The sequence below is a fragment of the Drosophila pseudoobscura genome, chromosome 2 (genome assembly GCF_009870125.1).
Source record: "Drosophila pseudoobscura strain MV-25-SWS-2005 chromosome 2, UCI_Dpse_MV25, whole genome shotgun sequence".
In the NCBI taxonomy this organism is placed as follows: Eukaryota; Metazoa; Arthropoda; class Insecta; order Diptera; family Drosophilidae; genus Drosophila; species Drosophila pseudoobscura.
In genome coordinates this window covers 26,506,761-26,534,705 of record NC_046679.1, presented here as the reverse complement: position 1 = coordinate 26,534,705, position 27,945 = coordinate 26,506,761, and the positions used below count along the sequence as shown (strand labels likewise).

General features: G+C 48.2%; 4 protein-coding genes across 13 annotated transcripts; 3 read left to right on the top strand and 1 right to left on the bottom strand.

Annotated features, from left to right (window-relative positions):
- Positions 1–13: 13 nt before the first annotated feature.
- On the top strand, positions 14–898 carry LOC4802855 (uncharacterized). The gene is made up of 2 exons (XM_001359653.4): positions 14–301; positions 366–898. Exons 1-2 carry the CDS (start codon positions 61–63, stop codon positions 881–883), a joined length of 759 nt encoding a protein of 252 aa, XP_001359690.3. The 5' UTR covers positions 14–60; the 3' UTR covers positions 884–898.
- LOC4802856 (nuclear pore complex protein Nup93-1-like) lies at positions 896–3,556 on the bottom strand. 2 transcript variants are annotated; one of them, XM_033384744.1, is made up of 4 exons: positions 3,353–3,556; positions 3,114–3,297; positions 1,672–3,050; positions 896–1,614 (listed from the first exon to the last, which is right to left on the bottom strand). In XM_033384744.1, the coding sequence occupies exons 1-4, from the start codon at positions 3,511–3,513 to the stop codon at positions 930–932; spliced, it is 2,409 nt and encodes an 802-aa protein (XP_033240635.1). In that variant the 5' UTR covers positions 3,514–3,556; the 3' UTR covers positions 896–929. The 2 variants fall into 2 exon arrangements, with proteins under 2 accessions (XP_033240635.1, XP_001359691.2); XM_001359654.4 differs by having other exon boundaries at positions 896–1,602.
- Positions 3,557–5,269: 1,713 nt separating this feature from the next.
- Positions 5,270–27,898, top strand: Dhc1 (Dynein heavy chain 1). 9 transcript variants are annotated; one of them, XM_033376819.1, is made up of 35 exons: positions 5,275–5,378; positions 5,455–5,576; positions 6,345–6,482; positions 6,555–6,714; positions 6,818–6,968; positions 7,028–7,772; positions 8,220–8,430; positions 8,490–9,358; positions 9,427–9,546; positions 9,604–9,760; positions 9,849–9,903; positions 10,121–10,254; positions 10,309–10,517; positions 10,576–11,389; positions 11,951–12,150; positions 12,211–14,085; positions 14,183–14,355; positions 15,062–15,217; positions 15,272–15,482; positions 17,059–17,445; positions 17,517–18,102; positions 18,167–18,400; positions 18,498–18,569; positions 18,919–21,596; positions 21,658–21,906; positions 21,974–23,711; positions 23,778–23,930; positions 23,996–24,288; positions 24,359–24,851; positions 25,228–25,417; positions 25,478–25,634; positions 26,798–26,893; positions 26,982–27,038; positions 27,104–27,236; positions 27,296–27,897. In XM_033376819.1, the coding sequence occupies exons 2-35, from the start codon at positions 5,469–5,471 to the stop codon at positions 27,547–27,549; spliced, it is 14,256 nt and encodes a 4,751-aa protein (XP_033232710.1). In that variant the 5' UTR covers positions 5,275–5,378; positions 5,455–5,468; the 3' UTR covers positions 27,550–27,897. The 9 variants fall into 9 exon arrangements, with proteins under 9 accessions (XP_033232712.1, XP_033232711.1, XP_033232709.1 ...); XM_033376822.1 differs by lacking the exon at positions 5,275–5,378 and having other exon boundaries at positions 5,469–5,576; positions 10,576–10,872; positions 10,936–11,389; positions 27,296–27,549; XM_033376821.1 differs by having other exon boundaries at positions 5,270–5,576; positions 10,324–10,517.
- I-t (inhibitor-t) lies at positions 25,988–26,729 on the top strand. The gene has a single exon (XM_003736785.3). The coding sequence runs from the start codon at positions 26,070–26,072 to the stop codon at positions 26,658–26,660; it is 591 nt and encodes a 196-aa protein (XP_003736833.2). The 5' UTR covers positions 25,988–26,069; the 3' UTR covers positions 26,661–26,729.
- Positions 27,899–27,945: the final 47 nt, after the last annotated feature.

Below are 27,945 nucleotides of genomic sequence, written 5' to 3'. Positions count from 1 at the left end.
CTTGTTGCTTTCTCCATTTCACTTCAAGGTCACATAAACAAAAAAAAAACAAACAAAAAAATGATTAAATATGAACGTCTTCGTTGCACGGTTTCCGAATGTCACGAGAGTGGCATGCAAGACAGCAGCTCTATGTTCAAGTTTCCTTCAAAGCCGAGCGTCAGGCTGAAGTGGATGGAGAATCTCTGCATGCCAAAGGACGCAAAACTCTCGAATCGACGGGTGTGCCGGCGACACTTTGAGCCGCACTGTTTCGGCAAGTCCAAATTGTTCGCCTGGGCAGTACCAACGCTCTTTGTGGGTAGGTCAGGTCACTATTAGTAGTAGCTAAAGGAGATATACTCTGACGATCCTTTCATTTTCAGGCAAGACAGACGGACTGCACCATGGCGCCGCAAAGAAGAAAAAGTTGGTGCGAAAGTGCTGCATTGGGGATTGCACGACACGATCGCCGCCCGATAGATTGCACTGTTTTCCCACAGAGCCGCAGTTGCGAACAGAGTGGATGAAGCTGTGCAGGCTTAAAGACGGACTAAAGTGGCCCTTCATATGCTCCAGACACTTTCGTCCGAGTCTGCTGCCCAACAAAAACAGCAAGTTGCCAAAGCAAGCCTTACCTGAACTGAATCTTGGCACTGACACTGAAGATCCCTTGGATCTCCCTCTCAGGAACAAGGCTGAAGATGAGGGAATCGACGAGGACAATTCGAAAGGTACTGATGGCGCTGACTCGTGTCCATCCTGCCAAGGAACCAAAGACATCAGCGTTAACTTGCAACAACAGCTGGCTGCTGCTCTTCTTAGAATACAGGAACTTGAGCAGAGACTTGAAGATCACGCGGACACCGAAGAGGAGGAGTACATTTTCATGCTGATGAAATAAATAAAGTACATATCTGATCTCCTGTAGAGGTTAGCATACTTTTATTCTAGTGCATCATCAGCTCCAGCTGCATCAGACGTTTGTTGGTTTCGTAGGGCATGCGGAAAGGCATGCTGGCGGCGAGGTTGGACAAGGCTTTGGCCCGCACTCGCAACTTTTCGAGCTGCAACTGCAGCTGATTCGAGCTACAGGTGCCCGACGGCATCAACTGGTTGTACTGGGTGAGTGTGATGTCCATGGCAGCCACCATCACGTCGGGGATCACCTTGATGACCTCTCCGCTGAGTTTCTTGATGGTGGTCAAACAGCCCTCCACATCATCCGTGGTATTTGGCATCAGCTTCGTGCGCTGCAGCTGTTCTAGAGCTTGGACCAGCTTCCCCTCATGATGGAGGTCAAAGAAAACGAGGAGCAGCTGCAGCAGTGCAAAGCTGCCCCTTATTTTGGGCTCGACATCTATACGGAGCGCTGCCAAGAGTCTGCTAAATCGATTAGCCTCGTCTCGAAGACGGGCCCGCTGTGATCCCTCCTGCGGCGACAACTGCACGACCTGTGCCAGAAGAATGTTGAAGTGCTTCAGGGCGAGGTTGTAGTTGCCAGCCAACTCGTAAAGCCGCACGGCCATTTCGAAGCTGCCTCGGGCAACCAGCTCTTCTGCGATCAGCGAGGCCGTGGTGTTCGTGTCGAACTCCGGACAATCAAATTGACGGAATATTCCTCTGAGAAAGGAACTAAAGAAAGTGATGGTATGCTGGTGGGGGGACACGGAGAAATACACTCAGACTCACCCTGGAACCTCTTCGTCGGCATCAGTCATCCGCTGGCCGAATATCAAGTCGAAAATGCTGGTATCCAGCGCCCCGCTGCCTACCACCAGATCACAGACGCAGGTGAGGAACATGTTCCGGCCCTTCGGATCTCGCAAGCAACGTAGGGTGAAGTAGTAGTTAAGAGCCTCCGTCGTATCCGTGCGCTCGAAGCGCTGCGCGTACAGCCGGACCAATCTCGTCAGATTGAGGCGGCGCAGCGGCTGAGGGTCGGCGATGTCGATGGACAGCAACGGTTGCGAGACACTGCGGGCTCCGCCCAGCATCCCCAGCTCGTGCAGGGCAATGGCCATGTGGACGGCATGAACGGATTGACCATTGCGGGCCAGTAGCTCAATCGAGGCTTCAAAAAGGCCGACAAGAACCAGGGCTTTAAAATAGACGTCAGTCTGGTTGCTGGCATGGAAATGCTTTTCTCCATACTTCTCGAGGATCTCCGACTGGAGCCTACCATAGCCGGCGGCATCCCCGGGACGGAGCATAGCCAGCTTGATCCATAAATAGTCGTCGATAGTCTTGGCCACCTCGCCGTGCAACTCGTTGGGGTCGCAGCCCAGGATTAAGCAGTACACTGCCTTCTTATATGCATCGGTGGAGTTCTTAATCTTGTTGGCGTACTGCAGCTTCAGCTGTGTCTCTGTCCTCGAATTCACGGCGCCCGCGCTGCGATCGGCGATGACCTGGGCAAAGTCTTCGTAACTGGGTCCGGCCTCGTGCAGGAATTCCACAGCCGCCTCTGCTGCTCCACAGCGCAGGGAATAGTAGACCATGGGCCACAGTGGCTTGTCGTCCAACGTGTCCACCAGGCCGATTGCCTGCTGAGCGCTGAATCGATTGGTCACATAGGCGCGTACCAGTTGATAGCAATTGCTGGAGTGGGCAGCCCCCACCAGGGTGCACATGTAGATCTTGTAGTGCCTCTCGAGACACGATTTGGCGTTAATAACAAACTCTGGCCGCTGCTGGCGAGCTTTGATGGGATCGCTGTGGACGGGCTCGTTCACCTGCGTCACGGCGGCCACCGTTGACCACATGTCCGTCAGCCGATCATCGCCAAAGCTGCTGGTCAACACGGCGAACTTCTGCACAAGATTTGGTCGGTGGGCGCCCTTCAGCAGCAGTTCGTTATAGTGGCGCAGCTCCTGGGCGTAGATAAGCTCCATCGGGCTGAGGCATCTGCTTATCGGCAAATTGGGATCGAGGGTAATGTGCTCTGGCAGACGCTGCAGATCGATAAAGTTCTGCGAGGGTCCAATCAGGGCGTCCAGCAACCGGCTTTTCTCCTCATTCCAAGTGCTGTTCAGGTTCACCCACTTCTGTTTGCTCACCGTTTCACTGATCTGTTTAAGAAGGAGAAGGCCATTCTACTGAATGTCGGAGGAGCAGCAAACCCATGTACTCACGTTTTTATTGGTATCCTCAATCACTGAAAGTATGGCGTTCTCGCGCTCGTTTTTCAGGAACGTACACACATCCGTGTCAGCCCCAACCACATCGACCGGTTCGAAGGTTTTTCGTGCATTGAGCGCCTCCAGCTTTTGGGTAAGCTTGGGAAGATCTATGCCCTTGGAACCGAGCAGTATATGCCTGTCGCAGAAACATGATCAGCCTGGGAAATCGCACAATTGCTTTATTTACTTACGCTTGTATATCTTTGTTGCTGGACTGAGTGACGCGCGAGTGTAGGTCCGTGGTGGCCTGCAACACCTGTTGGAGCGTACGCTCCACCTGAGGCATCTCGTACTCGGCTTTGGCCTCGTTTGTCAGGTTCTGGGCGCGCTGCAGCAACGTATTTAAATCCATTTTGAGTGACAATAAATGTAAACAAATTAAAAAAAAATTGCCGCGTTTAGAGACCGCGGATTGAAATACCCCCTTGGCTTGTAATCGTTAATCGTTCTCCGTCAGGATTGGAAACCATATTCCTCATATTCTTTGTTCCGTTGAATATTACCAGCTAAATAGAACATTTAGCCATGCCCACATAATTTTATCCGATTAATAAATCAATTTTCTACTTGACTGGCTTATTTTAAATACTTGCATTTATTGGATTTTGCGTAAAAAGAGGTTTTAGCGAAATAAGTCAAATAAAAAACAAGTAGCGAAATAGGTCAATCAAAACAAACGAAAAGGGAAATTCGTTCATATTGCTCAATTTTAATATTCCATTGAATAATGCTGGCAAACTAAATCTCTCAGCAATGCCCACATAATTTTATCCCATTGATGAATAAATTTTCTACAAGATTGGATAGTTTTTAGTCCTTGCTTTTATTGTATTTATTGTAAAAAAAGGGTTAAACGAAAAAGTCCAACAAAAAAAGAGTCACTATGTTGCGTGTAGGCCTTTGTATACCCTATTTTGTTAATTTTATATGATGATGAAACGTGATTTATTAAGACCTTTTCTCAAATTGATATTCCTTAGACATATTAAAGTACATTATTAGTATCTTTTGTATATTTATCTCGATCCTGATACCTACTGAGCCTTGGAAGACAAACGTATTCACAATTCTATAACATCCATTTCCCCCAGGGTATGTGTGCAAGGAATTAGCAACATTTGTGCATGGAGTTAGCAACATTTGTGTATGGAATGGGACTCATTGTTGCAATAGCGAAACTGCGGCGAATCGGGTATTGCCTATATTTCAAGCTATATCGATTTGCCCTCTTAACTTTATCCCATAGATAAATGTATTTTCTACAAGATTGCTTCTTTTAATCACCTTAATGTATTTTATTTTGACCAAAAAACGGTTTTCAAGTAAATGTTGCCGCAACTTTTGTGTATGGAATGCGCAACATTTGTGTATGGAATGAGACTCATTGTTGCTAAAGCGAATTGGGGCGAAATGCGGCGAACTGCGGCGAATTCAAATTTTCTCATATTCTTTGTTCCGTTGAATAATACTATCTATATGGAATATTTAGCCATGCCCACTCAATTTTGTACGATTGATGAATCAATTTTATACATGATTGGTCTATTCAAAATACTTGCATTTATTGGATTTCTATATAAAATTGAAAATTAAATTAATAGATTGAAGAAAATGGACAAAAATACCATGGGAGCGCGGCGAAAACCAGTATTTCTGCAGTATGACCCTCAGAATATACAAAATATACCGAGTGGTGCGCGCCAAATCGAACTTTTTTGAATGTGAGCGACAAGGATTTAAATGTTGTCAACCGGGCCTTTATCTATGCCCACATAATTAATACGATTAATACATTTTTTTTCTACTTGACTGGTTTATTTTGAATACTTGACTTTGATTGCTTTGCAACAACAACATAGCGTCTACAATGATGAAAAACAGAACTTGGCCCACCTAAGCCCCCTCTGTTTAAATAGTTCAACTACCTGAGGTAAATTATTATTATTATTATTAATTGTTAATACAAAATTGTGAAAACCTTTAGTTACGCTTTTAATAGGCTATAAAAATGTTTTTTATTTTTTCGTTTTCTGCAAGCTGAAAACAGCTAAAACAGTGAACCGATACGACGGACTAGTTCCGATTGGTTCACTTGGTGTGCCTTACAACACTGATCAGTTGCTGGGCAACATGGCGCGTATTTTCAGTTGTTTGTTCAATTCCTGATGTGACGTAAACTTTCGCAGTGTAGAAAAACAGACAGCGATTGAAAATCTAGTAAATCTATTATGATAATTGATAAAGGTTGCACATTTGGGTGCCTTACTTTATGGTGAATTTGCTTTTTGTGTAGAATTGTTGGACAAAATGTTCGTGCAGAAAAAAAAGCTGATTGAACATGTGCTGGCAATGCGTGGCGAAGGGGCCAGCAGTGATGAAGAAGAGGAAGAAGAGGACCAGGGAGATATTTTGCAGGTGCCAAAATTTCGAAACCAAATTAGATTCAATACTAAAATTAACCGTATTAGGTGTAATGCAAGTGTAAACATTGCTTGTTAACAGTAAAATGTAATGTCTTTAGATCCTTTCCTTGTTGCCCTTTGACTGATTACGTAATCGCAAACACCTACGTATTTCGTACAGCGAATGTAAATGCCTATGTATTTGTTGTCTAACGCCTAATAGGACAGTTAATTACAACTAATACACATATCTTTTATTCGTTTTAGCTGAGTAACAACCTCCCAATCCCCACTTACATAAATGCAAAATACAAAAACTCTTAGGAAAATATATTTTTGAAACACACACTTTTGTATGTATGCAGAAATGACTTTGATTTTATGAATTATCTGTTTTTATGTAAAACGTAGTTAGAGTTTTTGAATATAGATTTAGTTATAAAACAATTTGCAATCCAGAATTTGCTGCAACACGCATTTGTAGTGTAAAACGAAATTGTTTTTTGAAACTAACATATTTTTGGTCTCTCCCGTTTTTGAATTTTGAAAAAAACAAACAATGAATTGATTTAAAATTTAAAATCAATGTTCGATTTTTGACAAAAATATAAATACAAAATCCTACCGCACATGCAAACTTTTGATCCAAAATATTATTTTCTGGAACCCCAACGGTCCTACACGTGTTAAAAAACAAAATAAAACAACAAAAAATAATATATAATACGCGTGCGTATGTGATACGTGATAACGTTGAAACATGGACCCGGACGAAGCACAGCGCCGACGCGAAGAATGCGAACGCAAGGCCCGCCGTGGGGAGATGGATCCCCGACTGGAGTTCACCTTCCAGTTGTTGATCGACGCCACTCAGTTGCCCAGACATCAGCTCATGGATTACATATTCGAAGGGGATATGGTAGTTTCTATATTTCCTATATTTATACTATACATTGAGAGATTCCTATATCTTTAATACTTCCTTTTGTAGCTCGATGAAATCAATCAGCTATTTTTGCCGAATATGAAAAACAAGCTGCTCTGGTTTTATCAGGAAGTGGATGAACCGGAGCCTACACCGACTCCAGACGCAAATAAGCCGGGACCGTCACGAAGTGGCATTGCATCTAGCAGTTCTAAGACGCCGCAAGGTCTTAACTATAAGATTAAATAATACTATAAAATTACAATTTACATCTCTGTATATTGCTGTCTATCGAATGAGCCACACTTACCTCTCTGTTACTTCATCAGGTGGCGCCTCTCCGAGTGGTATGCCTCCGCCAAAGCAAAAGAAGTTATTCCTGACGGATGGTTGGACCTGCGCCTTTACAGGTGTTTGTATTTATATCTTTCGAGTGAATACGTCCAAGCAGCTTCCGGAAGAGGGATTCCAAAAGGATTTGTAAGTCTTTTTAAACACTTATATTTGGTTCTTACGTGATCCTTGATTATTCATCACAGGTACTGTGGTGTAATCGATGCCAAGAACATTGGCCTGGTCACTTCCATTGAGCGAATCGTTGAGTTTGTATTCATGCAGGCCCTGGCCTTTCCCAGTTTGGAAGGCGATGAGGAGGACGTCAGCTGCGGTCTTATCAAAGGGCAGCTCCTTCCAGGACTGCGATCATTCTGCAGTGCGTTGCGCGTCTGCGAGCAGGTGTGCGATCATCACAACGTATTTGCCGATGGCTGCGATATGTTTGAGAAAATCGATTTGGTGGATGAGGTCAAAGACATGTCCAAGAACCAAGAGTTTTGCACACAGCTCGAGGAACGTGTCAATAACTGGACAAAGGGGATATTGAAAATCCTTGGCGAAAGCGAACAGCTCCGCAAGGAGAACGATCACAGTGGTCCACAGGACGAACTGGAGTACTGGAAGAAACGTGGCGCGCAGTTCTCACAGCTTCTTGCCCATTTGCAAGACAAAGAAGTGCAGTTTACTCTGCATTGTCTTTTTTTGGCGGGCTCCCGCATTATAAGGCAATGGAAGGAAACCGATCGTAAAATAACCTTTTGCTATAATGAGGCGCGGGACAATTCCAAGTTTATACAAGCCATGGAAACGTGCTGTCACTCGCTGTACCTGGACGACCCTGTAAGCATGAAGGAGTCCATCTTAAGTCTACTGCAAACGGTGCGACTGATTTACAGTGTATCCCAGTTCTACAATACATCAGAACGAACATCAGCACTGATGGTTAAAGTGAGTGCAAATGTTGCTACAAAAATAATATATCTCAATACATTTACCAGGTTTTCCAACGAAAATGTTAGCTGAAACAAGCAGGACATTCGAACAAATATCTGCTGGAAATATATTCTATTTCCAATTCGCTAAATCCCAGTCAAACATTTTCTTGCCATGTTCTGACCTCCACTTTTTGCTCGTGGTCTGACCACATAAAAGCTCTTTGAAGCATGACTAAAGCCTTCTTGTCTGACTCACCTTGAAATTTCCCACCAAGCTGAGGTAAGTGCCGTGGAATTAACAAGTCGAAGACCTCTTTGACGTCGATGGTGCTAGGGTGCTGTTTAAGAAGTTCATTGTCAGTGTACGATAAAGAATTTAACTTCATTTTACCCTTAACTTTTGTTTTTCTTTTAGGTACTTTATAGTAAATATCTATTAAACAATTAATTCTCCTTCTAGATAACAAACCAAATGATCGAGACCTGCAAGTCCTACATCACTTGTCGTTGCAAGGAGACTATTTGGTCCCAGGATCGCAGCTTAATTCGAACAAAACTCAGCAACTGCATTAAACTGAACCACATTTACCACGAGACGTACTACACCGTGCGCGAGCAGCCGTTTCTGCCCAATCAGACACCATTTGGGTTCTCCGAGAACTTTGTCTTTGGTAACGATATGAATCTAAAAGTTTTTTATACAATCTATAGTAATGCTTGATAATTTCAGGAAAATTCGATACATTCTGCGAGCGCCTTTCGAAAATTATAAACATGTTCAACCTGATTGATGACTACAACCATTTGTTCGAGCGTCGCCTGGAGGGCCTTCTGTTGGGGGAGGCCCTGGAGGATGCCTCTAATCATTTCGAAGAGGCCAAAAAGGAGGTTATTTCGAAGAAATATGACTACCTAGATCATCGAAACTCCAACTTCAATGACGATTTTGAGAGGTTTATAAACAAAACCAACTCCCTAAAGGATACCATAGCCACGCTGATTGAAAAGGACTTCGACACGGTCTGGGAGACGCCGCAGTGCATACGGTTTTTAGTGCGTTTCGAAAAAGTTAGCGAGAAAATTCCCCTGACCAAGATGGATGAGAAATACACACGGATATTGCGTTACGTTGACAAGGAGGTGGATCGCATACTGAAAACTTTTCGCAAGCAACGAGACGATCCCCCGCTGGCGAGAAACTTCCCGCCCATTGCCGGACGCATCCATTGGTGTCGGGCATTGAGTCTACATCTAACAGAGCTCATAGATGCGGTGATGGATCATGCGGTGCTGAGTACCCTGCCCATGGCTAAGGACTTGGATATGCGATTCCACAACGTCTTGGGAGTGCTCCAGGAATACGAGGACGAAATTGTCTCCATATGGCTGGATCAAGACGTCAGCGTTGCCGATGCCTGCCTCCTGCAGCCACTACTTTGCCTGCAGGGGGACAAATTGTTTGTCAATCTACACCCCACAATACCATTGCTGATCAGAGAGGCCAAAATGCTGGCCAAGCTAAAGATCGAGCTGCCGATTGTGGCCGCCACTCTGATGAGTCGCCAGCAGTATTTCATCACCATACAGGACTCGTTAAATGTGTGTTATTCTGTCATTATGCCACTCGAAAATCGTATATCATTAAGAACTGTGTGTTTGCCCCGTAGTGCCTCATCAAAATGTTTCTTTCAACGGTCCGGGCTGTGAAGCTGGAGGTGCGTCCTTTGTTTCTGCCCCAGCTGGTGCGTTTGACGGCGATGCTGAAGCCAGGACTACATACCATAAATGTGAGTCCGTCAGCTGCAGATCTCCTCGGAATTCTTATTGTTTTTCTTTATTTCCAGTGGACCAACCAAAACTGGACTGAATTCTATGAGCGCTGCAAGCAGGCCATCGAGAACTTTGAGGTTCTCGTGGCCCGTGTTCATGACATCTATTCCAATCGCATACTCCATGTGCTCATGTGGATGCAGGACGTCTCGTTGCAAATATTACCAGCAGGTTGGTGGCTCCCACATGCGAGCATCTCTCAGGACTCGCGTCTAATTGTGTGCTGCCTGAAAACTTTTCCCATTTGTTTCTTGAGCAGACGATGAGATCTGGACAGTTGATGAGTTTCTGGAGCGCAGCGAGGAGGCCTGCCGGTGAGTCTCTGATTCTGACATGCTTTCGGGGGTTCGGGGGAGAATTCACTTTTAATTTGGGCGGCTAAAATGAATGTTCAAGTTTTGTGTGACTTTTCAACTGTCTGAAGGTGATTCTGTTTCTGCTGGTGATTTATTCTAATGGGTTCTTTATCACATTTTAATATTGTATCTAAATTGCATGTGAAATACTAATGACGTGATTGTCCTCCCCTAGGAAAGCGGCCATCGAACTGAATCGAAAAAGTCAAATGGTCTCCGAGGCCGTGGAAGAGGTTCTAAGTTTGGTGGACAAGGCAACGGCCACATTCAAGGAGATAGCAGGCGATGATGTGACGACCCTCTTCGATGGTAAGACCTGCGACTGCAATATATAAACATTATGAATTGGAAACTTTTGAGCAGCAGTCTCTCCAAAAGGAGAGGCCACTGGATCAGGTGGACGAAAAGCTGAAGACAGTGCAGGAGCGGCTGCTGCTGGCACCACAAGTGGAGGCGGTGGAGGCGGCGGCGGTGGCGGAGGGCAGCAGCAGGACTGGAGTATCTTGTGGTCTTGCTTTGAGAATCCGCTGTCCCTGCTGTCGACCACAGAAAGCCTGCCTAAGGGCATGCAGGTGGGACGTGTAAAAGATGGACACAAGTCAAAAAATGATCCTTCTTGTTTTTGTGTAGGATATGGTGTGCAATGCGGTGGTCGAGATGCGTCGCTATTACAGCCGCAAGGTCATTGACGTACTGATAAAGGTCATTCGAGCCGCACTGGATACACTGAGACGTCGATTCATTGCCGATGAGAATGAGACGGTTTTCAAAAAGCCGATATTTGCGCTGCACGCGCAGCTGCAGATACCCCATGTGGTTATCAAACCGAGTCTGGACGAGCTGCAGGACATTTTGGTGACGGCTGGCAAGAACATCACGGGCATTGCGAAGGGTGTGGCTCAGTGGAGCAGCGGCAAAGATCCGCCGGTGCGTACCGCCCCACTGAATAGCTTCGCAATGTTCTCCAAAATCTTGTCTTACCAACCGCAGCAAGTTTCGATGACGGTGACGCAGCCGCGCGTCGGACGCAACCACAACGAGGCCTCTGGCGGCGCCGGCGGAAAGAGTCGACGTCGCAAAATCTATTGTCTGGCCTCCGAGGAACGACCACAGATGCCGCACATGCTGAAAAGCTTCTACTCGGCCATCATGGATAACAAAGAGGTGGCCAAGGCTGTCAACCAGCTCTCCAGCTGCACGAAGAACGTAAAGCCAGAGATTCAAACGTACATCAAGCGCTGGAAGCCCTACCACTTCCTGTGGAAGAACGATCGCACCACTCGTCAGCTAATGGAGTTTGGCCTGCAGGAGTTCGAGACCACCCTGCGCTGTCTATCCGATCTGGATGCCAATCTGCTGATTGAGCCAGACATGGAGGTCTTTGGACAGTGCGTGGCAGTGTATAATGAAAGGCTTAAGTATGGTTTGGCCATTGAAATCAAATGTAAGTAGCAGTCCGATGCATTTTCAGAACTATAACTTATGCTTCTCCTTTATTTCATCTAAAGAAGGGGGGCTATGGGGTGCTTATGGAATGTATTTTGTTCTAATTATAGACTAGAAGGATATGCTGTTTCCATTTTTAGATACACGAAACGTTAATCAACCATAAATTTTGGCACCCTCGCGAATTCTTTTGTTTTGCGGACAAATAGGAAGCTATTCAAATAAATTGGCGTCCAATTAGATAATCTAATTTGTTTAACCAAATTAACTGAAACACAAGACATCCCCAGAAATACGAAAATAAATTCCCCACACAAAATGATTGGAAGGAAGGAGCCAAGAGCCGAGAGCCGAGAGACCCCACACAGCTGGAGGATGTGACTGTGTGAAAATAAATTAGCCCTTGGCCTGGCTTTGATTAATGACATCGATATCATTGTGTGGCGCACGAAATGGAATGGGGAGATGGGCAGAAAGGGAGATGGGGGATGGGAGGGAAGGGGCAAAGGGAAAGGGAAAGGGAGAACGAACGAACACTTTAGACGGTTTCTATTTTCAGCCTGCAACCACAAAATTGGACAGGCTATGAAGAAGAAGTACAAGAAGGAAATGGACTATGTTTATGCCGTAATCAATGAAATGGATCGTAAGCTGGACAGGCCTATACGTGACTTGGATGATGTGCGCATGATAATGGAGACTTTGGGTAAGATTCGTGAGCAGGAGGTGGACATGGAACTTCGAATAGATCCGATAGAGGTGAGGCAGTAGTACAGGCAGCACCCAAGATGCCATCTACTCACTCGTCTTGTCCTGCAGGAAGCATTCAATGTCCTGACGCGCTATGAGGTGCAAGTGGAGCGTGACCAGTTCGACCTGGTGGACAATTTGCGGGCCACATTCCAGAACTTGTTGGCTGGGGCACTGCAGGCACAGGTGAAGCTGCTGGACATGCAGCCAGCCTTCCAGGATGACTTGCGCACCAATTTGGACAACTTCAAGCAGGACAAGATCTCGTACGTGACGGAGTATCGGACGGCGGGTCCTATGCAGGCGGGGCTAACGCCGAGAGAGGCCTCCGACCGGCTTATACTGTTCCAGAACCGCTTCGAAGGCATGTGGCGACGCCTGCAGACGTACCAGAGTGGCGAGGAACTCTTCGGTCTGCCGCAAACGGACTATCCAGAGCTGGGGCAGATACGCAAGGAACTGAACCTGCTGCAGAAACTGTACAAACTGTATAACGATGTGATTGACAGAGTGAGCAGCTACTACGACATACCCTGGAATGAGGTGGACATTGAGGAGATCAACAACGAGTTGATGGAGTTCCAAAACCGCTGCCGGAAGCTGCCGAAGGGACTAAAGGAGTGGCCGGCTTTCCATGCTCTGAAGAAGACAATCGATGACTTTAACGATATGTGCCCCCTACTGGAGTTGATGGCGAATAAAGCCATGAAGCCACGCCACTGGCAACGGATCATGGACGTTACTCGCTACATCTTCGAGTTCGACTCGGAGGGTTTCTCGCTCAAGAACATATTGGAGGCGCCGCTGCTCAAGCACAAGGAGGACATCGAGGACATTTGCATCAGTGCCATGAAGGAGAAGGACATCGAAGCCAAGCTGAAGCAGGTGACCAATGAGTGGTCCGTGCACGAGCTGCAATTCATGAGCTTCAACAATCGCGGCGAACTCCTGCTGCGCGGCGACACTACGGCCGAAACGATTGGCCAATTGGAGGACAGCCTGATGGTGCTGGGATCCCTCCTATCCAACCGATACAACGCTCCGTTTCGGAAGCAGATACAGCAGTGGGTCTATGACCTCTCCAACTCGAATGAGATACTGGAGCGGTGGCTCTTGGTGCAGAACATGTGGGTCTATCTGGAGGCAGTGTTTGTTGGGGGCGATATTGCGAAGCAACTGCCGAAGGAGGCGAAAAGGTTTTCGAAAATAGACAAATCCTGGCAAAAAATCATGCAGCGAGCCCACGAGACACCCGGCGTTGTGGCTTGCTGCGTCGGTGATGATTTGCTTAAACAGTTGCTGCCTCATCTGCAGGAGCAACTGGAGATTTGTCAGAAATCCTTGAGTGGTTATCTAGAGCGCAAGCGCATGATGTTTCCACGTTTCTTCTTTGTGTCAGATCCTGCACTGCTTGAGATATTGGGTCAGGCTTCCGATTCGCATACCATACAAAACCACCTCCTGAATATTTTCGACAACACCAAGTCGGTGAAGTTCCACGACGTCGAGTACAACAAAATGATGGCCATCATAAGCAGCGAGGGCGAGATGATCCAGCTGGATCGCGCCATCCGAGCGGAGGGCTCTGTCGAGACATGGCTAACTCAATTGCTGGTCACAGCACAGCAGTCACTGCACTCGATCATTCGCACCGCCTATGCGACCATTAACGATCCAAACTTCACCCTCCTCAGCTTCCTCGAGAAGGCGCCGGCCCAGATTGGCCTGCTCGGCATTCAAATGGTGTGGACGCGAGACGCAGAAATGGCTCTGATGCAGGCCAGACATGAGAGGAAGGTCATGTCCGAGACAAATAACAAGTTCCTCGAGATCCTCAACACACTCATCGATCAAACCACTCGCAATCTGACAAAGCGCGAGCGCACGAACTTCGAGACCCTGATCACCATTCATGTGCATCAGCGCGATATCTTCGATATTTTGGTGGGTTATTTAGATTACACAGAATACTATTGTTAAGGATCTCTATCTATCTCTCCTATGCTCGTATATGTTGTAATAATATTCGTAATAATTCCAGTGCCGCATGAACATCAAATCAGCAAACGACTTCGAGTGGCTCAAGCAATGCCGCTTCTACTTCAAAGAGGATCTGGACAAGACCTGGATATCGGTTACCGATGTCACATTTACCTACCAGAACGAATATCTTGGCTGCACAGATCGACTGGTTATCACACCATTGACAGATCGGTGAGTGTACTTGTAATATTTTGCCTAAACTCGAACTGCGGGGGAGTATAAAAAGTTCCGCGATAGCCAGGTCTCCATTCGATGGTTCTTAAGTGGAAATAAAATCATTATTTCGCGTTTGACTGACAAGAATTTCCACTAATAAATATAACATAAATTTGTTTTCAATTGCACGAATTCTTTGCGAATTCCTCCGGCCCGATGGAACACACCTTGGAATGCCGTGCTTGCCGTAGCACTTTGAACTATACTCTCGTCAGTTTTTTCTATGTAAACCATTGGCAAAAAAACAACTGTTGGCAGCAGTTTAAAGCGGTCGATGGCTGGAAGCTGCAGGAAATCTTCTTCAACGAAACTCAAAGGGAGAGCGAGTCCAAAAGGAATTTCAACAACCGACGCGCCGTTGACATGCTCGTAAAGATAAACTTCACTTAGCGGAATATAAATAAAGTTTTGACAGCGGCAGCCAGTTGCCTCCGGAAAGCTGTAAAGTGGCGGTGCTATTTTCCTGAAGGCACTTCTCCCTTCCACTCATTTTCATTTGCACGAGTTTCGTCTCTGCTCTTTCGATGTCATCGCAAATTAGTGGCTGTACTGCGGGACTGCTTTGATATTTTAAAGAGCGTCTCTTGGCTGGGTCTTGTCTTTATCATGTGGTTGAGTAAAAGTTTCTCGTTATACCCTCTAAATTTTTATTCCATTTCAGTTGCTACATCACTTTGGCCCAGGCTCTTACCCTGTCCATGGGGGGAGCGCCATGCGGGCCGGCTGGCACTGGAAAAACGGAGACCGTCAAGGATATGGGCAAAACGTTGGCCAAGTATGTTGTCGTCTTTAATTGCTCCGATCAAATGGATTACAGGTAAGTTCAGTTCATCCTTTTCAGGGTTTACTCAAAGTTTACTTGTTTGGTTAGAGGGCTGGGACGCATATATAAGGGTCTGGCCCAGTCTGGAAGCTGGGGCTGCTTCGATGAGTTCAACCGCATCGAACTGCCGGTTCTTTCAGTGGCCGCTCAACAAGTGGCCGTCGTGCTGACGGCCAAGAAGGAGAAGAAGAAAACTTTCCTTTTCACAGATGGAGATACGATTGAAATGAATCCAGAATTTGGAATATTCATAACTATGGTAATACCTGGTAATATCTGCTGCACAAATTCACTTAGCATTCACTCCAGTATATTCACTTAAAGGCATTGAAAGTAAAGGCTAAGCAGGAAGGCTCTTTTGGAATAAATTCAAACGGACACGACTGGTAATCCTTAGAGGGATTAACCGTTGCCCTTGGCCTGTACATACTATCTAGTACATGCATACGAATACAATTACTCTACGAGTACCGGTTACACACCTGTGACCCCCACAAAAGCCTCTTCCCTGCTAAGTCTTTATTAATGTTTAGATACTCGCACAACCCACTCCTCTACTCCACTGTTACTTTCATAGAAATTGAAGCCATCTGATCTGAGCATTTACAAAACACAACACAAAACAAAACTATCCATCATTCTGTTCATTGGGAAGATGATTTTCCTGTGTACGAGTATTTAGTATAAAATTAAATTGTTTTAATCGAATGCTTTCCCATTTAACTTGTTTCAAAATGGAGAGTGACAGGCGCCTTTTTGCACATAATTCCAACGATATTAGTCATGTACAATTTTTCTCAACTCAACTGAAGCTGTAATACAATTTGCTATGGCTTTTTCGCGTATGCCACGCCATGCCAAAAAGCATCCACCGCCCCCCCAAAAACCGTAAAAACCAATAACCAGCACACAAAAAGGAAAACAAATAACAAGAAGAGCACCACCAAAGGAGGAGCCGAGTCCCGTGTATTTACATTTAAGCGGCTGCATGACTCGATTAATTTGCCTGCCACATGCCACGAGGGGCCCTGTCCCGAATAACCGTCTCTCCTCTTCTCAGCAATCTCAACGCCTCTCTACGCACAATCAGAATTAAATACTTTCAGGCCAAATAGGAAGCCAAGCGAAGGAAAGCCAGCCAAGGCTGGTCCCAAGTATAGAGAGTAGTAGCAAGGCAAAGCAAACTATAGATATAGTACGGGGCTCTGTAGCTTAATTAAAAGCGACGCCAACTATGATCGGGGGTAATGCGATTAGCGTTAGCCCCGGCGACGTCGCCAATAATGCTACAGTATGTCAATCAACGCCCACTTGTTGTCCCTACACCAAACCGGTCCCTCCCTCCCCCCTGGCTACCCTTCTCATGGTCTGCCTCTAACCCTTTCGAAGGCTTCGGCTTTAGCCTCGGGCTCTGTATGTATTTTAATTTGCGCATTGAATTATTAGGCCCATTTATATAACATTTTTAGGCGGCAGGACATTATAATTTAATGAGTCGTTATGTCACCCAGGCCTCCAGTCCTCCAGTCCTCCTGGCCTCCAGTCCTCCAGGCCTCCACTCCTCCAGGCCTCCAGTCCTCCAGGCCTCCAGTCCCCGTTTACGCAGACCTACCGACACAAATAGACAGACAGTTGTGTGTGCGTTTGAGTTTAATGATGAAATCCTTTGTTGGGGCTATGTTTCCGCTTGTTTATGGTGTGCAGGGAGTGCCCAGGATAAACATAAATATCGACCTGTCCCGGCAATAAGTTAAATAAACTATGTACTAGATTCAAAAGCAATCGAATCGGTTAGTACCTATGGCCGATTAAATGAGAATTAAATGTTTAAACAGAATCCCGGGTACGCGGGTCGCAAAGAGTTGCCCGAGAATCTGAAAATACAGTTCCGGACCGTGGCGATGATGGTGCCGGACAGACAGATAATCATCCGCGTGAAGCTGGCCAGCTGCGGTTTCCTGGAGAACATAACGCTGGCCCGGAAGTTCTACACACTGTACAAGCTGTGCGAGGAGCAGCTGACGAAGCAGGTCCACTACGACTTCGGTCTGAGGAACATACTCTCCGTGCTGCGTACGCTCGGGGCAGCCAAGCGGAGGAACTCAAAGGACACTGAGAGCACCATTGTGATGCGCGTCCTCCGCGACATGAATCTCTCCAAGCTGATTGATGATGATGAGCCGCTGTTCCTCTCGTTGGTGTCCGACTTGTTTCCCAATCAGGTAGGAGCCATTCACATACATTCCTTCATTTAACCCCCTTTCTCTCTCTGTCTCTCTCGTTCTTTGAATAGACTCTCGAGAATACCAACTATCCGGAGTTGGAGGCTGCCATTCTCCAGCAAACAGACGAGGCCAGTCTGATCTATCATCCGCCCTGGGTCCTGAAGCTTATACAGTTGTACGAGACGCAGAACGTACGCCATGGCATCATGACCCTGGGCCCGAGTGGAGCGGGCAAAACCACCTGCATCCACACCCTAATGAAGGCCATGACCCAAATGGGGGAAAATCACCGCGAGATGCGGATGAACCCCAAGGCGATCACAGCAGCCCAAATGTTTGGACGCCTCGATGTGGCCACCAATGACTGGACCGACGGCATCTTCTCGGCCCTGTGGCGCAAGACCCTCAAGCTGAAGGCAGGCGAAAATGTGTGGCTGGTTCTCGATGGTCCAGTGGACAGTATTTGGATAGAGAACCTCAACTCCGTGCTGGATGACAACAAAACCCTGACTCTGGCCAATGGCGATCGCCTTACGATGGCGCCAACCGTTAAGATTATCTTCGAGCCGCACAACATCGACAATGCCTCACCCGCAACTGTTTCACGCAACGGCATGGTTTACATGAGCTCTTCTGGCCTGGATGCACGACCGAGTAGGTGTTTCGATCGACTTTTTGAGATGAAATAACGATGAAACAATGCCAAAATCCTTCACAGTTGTTCAGGCCTGGCTAAAGAATCGAGCGCCTGGCGAAAAGTCCACGTTTTCGGATCTGTTCGATGAGACATTTGTCGAGGTACACAACTGGGGGGCACAAATGGTGAAGCTTCAGATGCCAGTCCTGCAGTGCAACATAGTGCAGCAGATGCTGTTCATTCTGGAGGGCTTGATACCCGTCAAGAAGGAGGACGAACAGGCTGTGAGCCTCTCGAGCAAGGAGAGCCATGATGGTAAGTGGAAGAAGGATAGAAGAAAGTCGCCCCCAAACACCCAAAACCCAACCAAAAAGAAAAACCACACATACAAAATTGAATTGAAACTTTTCAGCGAATAAGCGAATAGAGCAACAAAAACAAATCGAAGAGGCGCGACGGCAATCGATTGGCAGTCAGATTGTCGGTAAAGTATACCAACCCCTCCCACAAGGGGTTTCCATATTTAAACACAATGTACATGTACTATATAGATCTGCTTCTGTGTGTGCGTATTGTCATTAACATCCTATCTGTTGTTGTTGTTGTTGAGATCCAATCAAAGGAGGACTTGGTGCTCCGTTTGGTTTGGTTCTCAGTCGATTGGCACCTCCCTCCATTGTGTGTGTAATTCTGTGTGTTCTGTTTATAGTCTTGTTGTTAACGTCTCGTCTAAACCTTATCATTTACTACCAATTACTAACAAATGTGTGTAAACAAGTACTGCTACCTATCCTGTTGATTCTACACAATACTTTAACCCCATACCCCTACAGAGGATCTGCCCATTGAGAGCGTTGTCGAGGAGAAAGAGGACACCTGTACACCGGAACACTTGCACCGCTTGTATATATTCGCTCTGGCCTGGGGCCTGGGGGGTTACCTCTCAACAACCGATCGCGTTCGAATGAATATCTTTGTGAAGGAATCCTTTCCGCACCTCGACTATCCGAAGGGTAGTGCTAGCGAGAACACCATATTCGACCATTTCGTTTCTCCAACGGGCGTGTGGCAGTCGTGGAAGACGCTCGTCACACCCTACATGTATCCGGAGCTTTCCACACCAGACTACTTGAGTATTTTGGTGCCCATTGTGGATAATGTGCGTATCGACTATCTAATCGGAACCATTGCCAATCAGGAGCGCGCCGTGATGGTCATCGGCGAACAGGGTACCGGGAAGACAGTGATCATGAAGAACTTCATGAAGAAGATGAACATTGAGACGTACATGGGGCGATCCTTCAACTTCTCGTCGGCCACCAGCCCCTACCAGTTCCAGCGCACCATCGAGAGCTATGTGGAGAAGCGTGTGGGCGTCACCTTTGGGCCCCCTGGTGGCCGCAAGCTGATCGTCTTCATAGACGACATCAATCTGCCCGAGATCAATGAGTGGGGCGATCAGGTGACCAATGAAATTGTGCGCCAGTCCATGGACATGAAGGGCTTCTACAGCCTGGAGAAGCCCGGCGACTTTACCACCATTGTGGATGTACAGTATGTGGCGGCCATGGGGCTGCCCGGCGGCGGTCGCAACGACATACCGTCGCGTCTCAAGCGTCAGTTCTGCGTCTTCAACTGCAACATACCCGACAACGACTCCATTGATAAGATCTTCCGCGTTATCGGTGAGGGCCACTACAATGCCAAGCGCGGCTTTGTGCCCGAGATTCGCAATTTAGTGAAGAAACTGATCGTGGTCACGCGGCACCTGTGGCAGCGCACACGCGAGAAGCTGCTGCCCACGCCAGCGAAGTTCCACTACGTGTTCAGTCTGCGCGACCTGTCGCGCATCTGGCAGGGCATGGTTGGCACCTTATCCACAGTGATCACCTCCGAGAGCGTGCTCATGGCGTTGTGGAAGCATGAGTGCACGCGAGTATTTGCCGACCGATTCACCACGTTCCAGGATAGGGAGTGGTTCGGCTCAGAGCTGGCATGTCTCGTGCGAGAGGAGTTGGGCGATGCCCATTCCCAAATGATCATACCCAATCCGGTATTCGTCGATTTTATGCGCGACGCCCCCGAGCCGACCGGCGAGGAGGGCGAGGACACCGACATGGAGCTGCCGAAAGTGTACGAGCCGGTACACTCTCATGAAGTGCTACGCGAGCGTCTCGTTATGTTCCTCGCCCAGTTCAATGAAATGGTGCGAGGATCTGGAATGGATTTGGTGTTCTTCCCGGATGCAATGCTGCATCTGGTGAAGATCTCCCGCATCATTCGGCATCCGAGAGGATCGGTCATGCTTGTCGGGGTCGGCGGTTCTGGAAAGCAGTCGCTTACGAAATTGGCATCGTTTATAGCTGGCTACAAGACCTTCCAAATTGCGTTGACGCGTTCGTACAATGTGGCCAATTTTCTAGAGGATCTAAAGCTGCTCTACCGCACCTGCGGCGTGCAGGGGAAGGGCACAACCTTTCTCTTCACTGACATGGATATCAAAGAGGAAGGTTTCCTCGAGTATCTCAATAACATACTCTCGAGCGGTGTCATATCGAATCTATTCTCGCGCGATGAGCAGGCCGAAATCGTGCAAGAGCTGACGCCGGTCATGAAACGCGAAAATCAACGCAAAACAGCGACCCCGGAAAGTGTGATGGACTTTTTTCTGGCGCGCACCTGCACCAATCTGCACGTGGCCTTCTGTTTCTCGCCCGTGGGTGAGACTTTTCGGTCGCGGGTGCAGCGCTTTCCCGCCTTGGTCTCCGGCTGCACCATTGACTGGCTGCATCCGTGGCCCAAGGACGCCCTGGTTTCGGTTGCCAGACACTTTCTGAGCCACTTCGAAATTGAGTGTACGTCGGCCGTCAAGGAAGAGCTGGTTAATGCGCTCGGCTCCATACAGGACATTGTCGCCGAAACGTCACAGGAGTACTTCCAGCGTTTCCGTCGCGCCACGCACGTGACACCCAAATCTTATCTGAACTTCATTGCCGGCTACAAGAATATCTATCAGATGAAGCAGCAAGAGCTGCGCGATGGTGTGGAGAAGATGGATACGGGCTTGGAGAAACTGAAAGAGGCCTCCGCCTCGGTTGAGATCCTCAAGAAAGACCTCGTGGTCATGGAGGAGGAGCTGGTCGAAGCCTCCAAGAACGCTGAATCGGTGCTGGTGGAGGTGACGGAGCGTGCGATGCAAGCGGAGATTGTCAAGAATCAGGTCCTCATCGTCAAGGACAAGGCAGAGGCCCTCGTTGCCTGCATTGCCCACGAGAAGGCCCTGGCCGAGGAGAAGCTCGAGGCGGCCAAGCCGGCCCTCGAGGAGGCCGAGAACGCCCTCAACACGATCAAGCCGGCGCACATAGCCACCGTGCGTAAGCTGGGACGACCCCCGCATCTCATTATGCGGATAATGGACTGCGTCTTAATCCTGTTCAAGCGTAAGCTGCACCCGTGCATACCCGACTCGGGTACACCGTGCCCCAAGCCCTCGTGGCAAGAGTCCCTCAAGGTGGGTGCCCCCTTTGTCCCACAGCTTTCCTCTTCCCATTCCCCTTTCGCTTTCCACGCAGATGATGGCCAGTGCCACATTTTTGCTGCAACTGCAAAACTACCCGAAGGACACCATCAACGACGAGATGATCGACCTGCTGCAGCCGTACTTTCGCATGGAGGACTACAACATGGACATGGCTCGACGTGTGTGCGGTGATGTCGCCGGTCTGCTCTCCTGGACCAAGGCCATGTCCTTCTTCCACAGCGTGAACAAAGAGGTACTGCCCCTGAAAGCAAATCTAACCATGCAAGAGGCGCGCCTAAAGGTAAGCTGGGCAAAGGATTCCGCATGTCCCTGCACTCATATCGCATTCCCTTCCCTTCTGTTCTTAGCTTGCAATGGACGATTTGGCCGGTGCGGAGGAACAGCTTCGAGAGCGTGAGGATGCCCTGCAGGCGGTGAAGGATCAGTACGACAAGGCCGTGGGGGAGAAGCAACGACTGATGGACGCGGCCAATGTCTGCCTGCGGAAAATGACCGCAGCCACGGCCCTGATCAATGGGCTGTCCGACGAGAAGCATCGCTGGACCAACCAGAGCAAGGAGTTCAAGATTCAGCTGGGAAAACTGGTGGGCGACGTGCTCCTGGCCACCGGCTTTCTCTCCTACTGCGGGCCCTACAACCAGGAGTTTCGGGCCAACCTCATCAAGACCTGGATGGGCATACTGAAGCAGAAGAATATTCCCTTCACCATTGGACTGAACATCATAAACATGCTGGTCGATTCTTCGACGGTGTCGGAATGGACGCTCCAGGGGCTGCCGAACGACGAGCTGTCCGTGCAGAATGCCCTGATAGCCACCAAGTCCAGCAGCTATCCGTTGCTGGTCGATCCGCAGACGCAGGGGAAGATCTGGATCAAGTGCAAGGAGGATCGCAATGAGCTGCAGATCACCTCCCTGAATCACAAGTACTTTCGCACCCACCTCGAGGACTCGCTCTCGCTGGGCAGGCCGCTGCTGATCGAGGACGTGGGCATTGATCTGGACCCGGTTATAGACAATGTCCTGGAGAAGAACTTCATCAAGTCGGGCAGCATTGAGAAGGTGCTTGTCGGCGACAAGGAGTGCGACGTAATGCCCGGGTTCATGCTCTACATTACCACAAAGCTACCGAATCCCGCCTTCAGTCCTGAGGTCAGTGCCAAGACGTCGATCATTGATTTCACGGTCACGATGCGTGGTCTGGAGGATCAACTCCTGGGTCGGGTCATCCTAATGGAAAAGTCGGATCTGGAAGCGGAGCGAGTGGCGCTCTTCGAGACCGTCATGCAGAACCAGCGCAACATGAAGGAGCTGGAGGCGAACCTCCTGCTGCGCCTGAGCTCCTCCCAAGGATCTCTGGTGGACGACGAGGCCTTAATCGAAGTACTGCGGGTGACCAAGACCACAGCCGAAGAAGTCAATCAAAAACTAAAGATTTCCGAGGTGACGGAGCGCAAAATAATGAAGGCACGCGAGGAGTTTCGGGCGGTGGCGAAGCGAGGATCAATCCTCTACTTTCTGATCGTCGAAATGAGCAACGTGAACGCCATGTACCAGAATTCCCTCAAGCAATTCCTCGTCATCTTCAACCACTCCATAACCAAGTCGGCAAAGTCCAGTGTCACGGAGGAGCGCATCAACATTATCCTGCGATATCTCACCTACGAGGTGTACAAGTTCACGAACCGCAGCCTCTATGAGCGGCACAAGCAACTGTTTACCCTGATGCTGGCCATCAAGATCGACTATCACAACGAGAACATCAGTCACGAGGAGTTCTTGACGTTCATCAAGGGCGGGGCCTCACTGGACCTGAACGCTGTCACACCAAAGCCCTTCCGCTGGATCCTGGACATCACCTGGCTCAATCTGGTGGAGATCAGCAAGCTGGAGACCTTTTCCACAGTTCTGCAGGTGATTGAACTGAACGAGCGTGACTGGCGCACGTGGTACGAGTGCGAGAAGCCCGAGTACGAGGAGATCCCCTGTGGCTACAATGCCCTTCTGGACAGCTTTCGAAAACTGCTACTCATTCGCTCCTGGTGCCCCGATCGGACCATATCTCAGGCCAAGAAGTATATAGAAGGTGTGTTTATAGTAGAAAGTAGTAGATGAGTATCTGTTCCTTAACGTTTTGCTTTGTTTTTTATAGAATCTTTGGGAGGCGAGTATAGCGAGATGCAGATTCTGGATTTGGAGGAAATGTGGCTGGAGTCGGAGCCACGCACGCCCTTTGTGTGTCTTCTCTCCATAGGATCCGATCCCACCACCCAAATTGGGGCCTTGGCTAAGCAGAAGAGCATAGGCAAGTATCTGACAAACAGCTCCAATATTTCGAACAAACTCTAACCAAACTCTATTCGCGAGTAGGCCTAAAGTCCGTATCGATGGGACAGGGACAGGAGTACCATGCCCGCAAAATGATAATGGAATCGATGTCCACCGGCGGCTGGGTTCTGCTCCAAAACGTGCATCTGTCGCTGCCCTTTTGCACCGAGATTATCGACATGCTGGTGGAGTCGGAGCATATCGACGAGTCCTTCCGCATGTGGGTCACCACTGAGCCGCACACCGAGTTTCCGATTGGATTGCTGCAAATGGCTCTCAAGTTCACAAACGAACCACCCCAGGGGATACGGGCCAGTCTAAAGCGCAGCTACCAGGTGCGGCAGAGCAGTGTAAATTCCCGAAGCTCAATTAATTATTAATTTTCAATCTTTTTGCGGGAGCCAGTCGTTCACCCAGGACTTCCTTGATTACACCTCAGCCTCGCAGTGGCCCCCGCTGCTGTACACAGTGGCCTTTCTGCACACCATCGTCCAGGAGCGACGAAAGTTCGGCCCTCTCGGCTGGAATGTACCCTACGAATTCAATCAGGCCGACTTCGCGGCCAGCGTTCAGTTTGTCCAGAACCACCTGGACGAAATGGATCCCAAGAAAGGCGTCTCCTGGCAGACCCTGGTCTACATGATTGGAGAAGTCCAGTACGGGGGCCGGGTGACCGATGACTTTGACAAGCGCCTGCTCACGACCTTCACCGCGGTCTGGTTCTGCGAGCAACTGCTGTCGAACTCCTTCGAGTTCTACAAGGGCTACAAGGTGCCGGGCACGAAGAGCCTTCAGGGCTTTATCGATTACATAAACAGCTTGCCGGCGTACGATACCCCAGAGGTGTTTGGCTTGCATTCGAACGCCGACATCACGTATCAGATAAATTCAGCGAAAGGTATGAGCACTGTATTTGTTGTGTTGCTTCATAATTAAAACAGAGCGAAATGTAACATAAACACGTGCACATAATCCGCCGTGAGCCACGATGAATGATCTGTAACCGGGAAATCAATGGCCGGAATCCCGTGGTTTGAGTACTGCATCGACGGGGCGTAATGCCATTCTGTTTAATTTTATGTAAAGAGCCATTGCATAAACAATTCCCCAGGACCCTCGCCCCCAATCAATAGAACCCGAAAATGTGTGATTTAGCAGCAATGAACGTGAATGAAATCAAAACCCACTCGGCCATTGGCACATTAGCATATCCCCAGATAGCATACTCCCAAGTCCTTGATTGTTCGGTTTCTGCTTTTGCTTCTGGTTCGCAGGCATCCTGGACACAATACTGAGCGTACAGCCGAAGGAGGGTGGCGGCGGCGGGGGCGAAACAAGGGAGAGCATTGTCTACCAACTGGCAGATGACATGCTACGCAAGCTCCCCGCCCAATACAATGCCTACGATGTGCGTGAGAATCTCAATCGAATGGGCATCTTGTTGCCGATGAACATATTTTTAAGGTAAAGTACACATTTAATTGTAGGTTGGTTACTCAACTACATACATATATTTGATTGCAGACAAGAAATCGATCGAATGCAGAGGGTTATTAAGCGCGTACACACCTGCCTCTGCGATCTGAAGCTGGCCATTGACGGTACCATTGTGATGAGTCCCGCCCTGAAGGAGTCCCTGGATGCTATGTACGATGCCCGCATACCAGAGACCTGGATGAAGGTGTGTATTCCTGAAGCAGGCGGACTTCGGAGGATCTAGAGATAGCCCATTTGCAACTCAGGGAAGCGTTTATTCGGTATATTTCACTCGTTTTGTACCCAGGTGTCTGTCTGTCTGTCTGGTGGGTGGAAATGATAAGGGACTGCCCTTTCCCTTCCCACCTTTGGGCCGGGGGCGGTGGGTAACGTTCATTCGAAATTATGCGTATAAACGTTTGACGCCTCTTAATAGACCCATAGACCGCCAGAGCAGACAAACAACAGGCCACTTAAAGGGGAAAGGGAAATTAAACAAAGTCCTAAAAGAGCAGGTGTTGGTTCTCGATTCAAACAGAAATTATACTAGATCCAGTAAGCATTGCCGAAAGCATTATTGTTGAATTTTACACCAAATAGAAAATAGAGTTCAGTTCGGAACTCGTTATAATATTTCGATATGCCTTTTGCAAATACGAGTAATCCGACAAAAACAATGAAGAAAATCATAACGAGTGGCACGAACGATAATCGGAATATTTTCCTGTCTAAGACCACCGAATTTGACAAACAAAATGTGGACGAGACCACGAATGTGCCGCTCGGACAGCGCCAATACGGCTTCATCAAGGCCAACAAGGCGAGCACACCGTTTCCCTCCACCCACACGCTGGACCCCAACCTGTTGGACAACAAGCTGAAGAGAATCCAGTACAAAGCAAAGCAGAGTCTACGTGATACGGCCTTCGATTCGGACACATCGTCCGCGGAGTCGGACACTGTTGAAAAGCAATTGCAATACAATGCAACTGATTCTCTTGCTGCCAAAGAGATGCCCTTCGAGCTGAAGAGGAAGCTCTTCGACGAGGCCGAGTTCACCGTGACACGGGGCCAGAAGCTGAGCGATCTGCACCATCCTGAAATAGACGTCTCGAACATCCAAAAGTCCTTTAACTACGAGGCGAAGAAGCTTTCCTACAAGGAGATGGAGGCCTTCTGTCGCCACATGAACTTTAAGATAACCAAAGGATTTGATGCAGCGCTGCATTAAAATAGTCTGTTCTGTTTTGTTTAGTCTACATTCGGCATTCCCAATAAAAACTCGTTTGCCTGTCCCTGATTTCGTATGCCCTTTGAATCTTGCCACCAGATAATGTTGTCTCCTGTCACTGTCGCTGTCACTTTCAGATATCCTGGGAGTCCACGACGCTAGGCTTTTGGTACACAGAGCTTCTCGAGCGCAACGGACAATTTCGTACATGGATATCAACGGATCGTCCGAAGGTAAGTGCAAGCAGAGAGCCATGCAGGTCCGAGAGGAGTGGGTTGGAGCACCTTCCCACGCACACATTTATTTAATTACTCGAAACAGGTATTTTGGATGACAGGGTTCTTCAATCCCCAAGGCTTTCTGACTGCTATGCGGCAGGTAAGTAGAACCGGAGGAACAAACAAGACTCCAATGTAAATTCCATCTGTATCCATCCTTCCTAGGAAGTAACGCGAGCACACAAGGGCTGGGCCCTGGACTCGGTTGTGCTGCAGAATCAAATAACGCGCTATAACCGAGAAGACATCACGGAGTATCCAACGGAAGGAGTCTACGTCCATGGACTGTTTCTCGAGGGTAACTCTTGGCCAGTCTGTTCTATTCTGTTCGGCAATGATTGGGCACCTTTCTTGCAGGCGCCTCCTTGGATCGGCGAAGCGGCAAGCTGATGGAGTCCAAAATGAAGGTCCTGTACGAGCAGATGCCCGTCATTTACATATACGCCATAAACACCACAGCTGGAAAAGATCCGAAACTGTACGAGTGCCCCATCTACCGAAAGCCCCAGCGAACGGACCTAAAGTATGTGGGCTCGATTGACTTCGAGACTGAATTCAATCCCAAGCACTGGACCCTGCGTGGCGTGGCCCTTCTCTGCGACATCAAGTAGAGAGCCCAAAGCCCAAAGTCATTCTTGGCCCGTGTCCGTGCCTTTGTTTGCCGTCATGTCAACTGCTCCACGAGACAGAGGGAGAGTACGTGAGTGGGGCTGCTAATGGCAATGTGATAATTATCTTATTTTTTTGGGCGAGCGTTCAAGTTTCGTGTAATCTAGCGACTAGCGCAAATACAACAATATTAATTGGACCCTCGGGTGAGGACCAAAGAGACACCTACCACGAGCACAGTTATTAGCTTGTAAAACCATTTGTTAGCCAACAATAAAGACGCGTTTTCTCATAGGGAGAGACAGAGATCAGCACGTGAACTGCACGTGGGACCATACGTGGAATAAATTAAATATATATCTAGAAAATCCGTGTGTCCCTTTTTGGGGAGCCAGAAA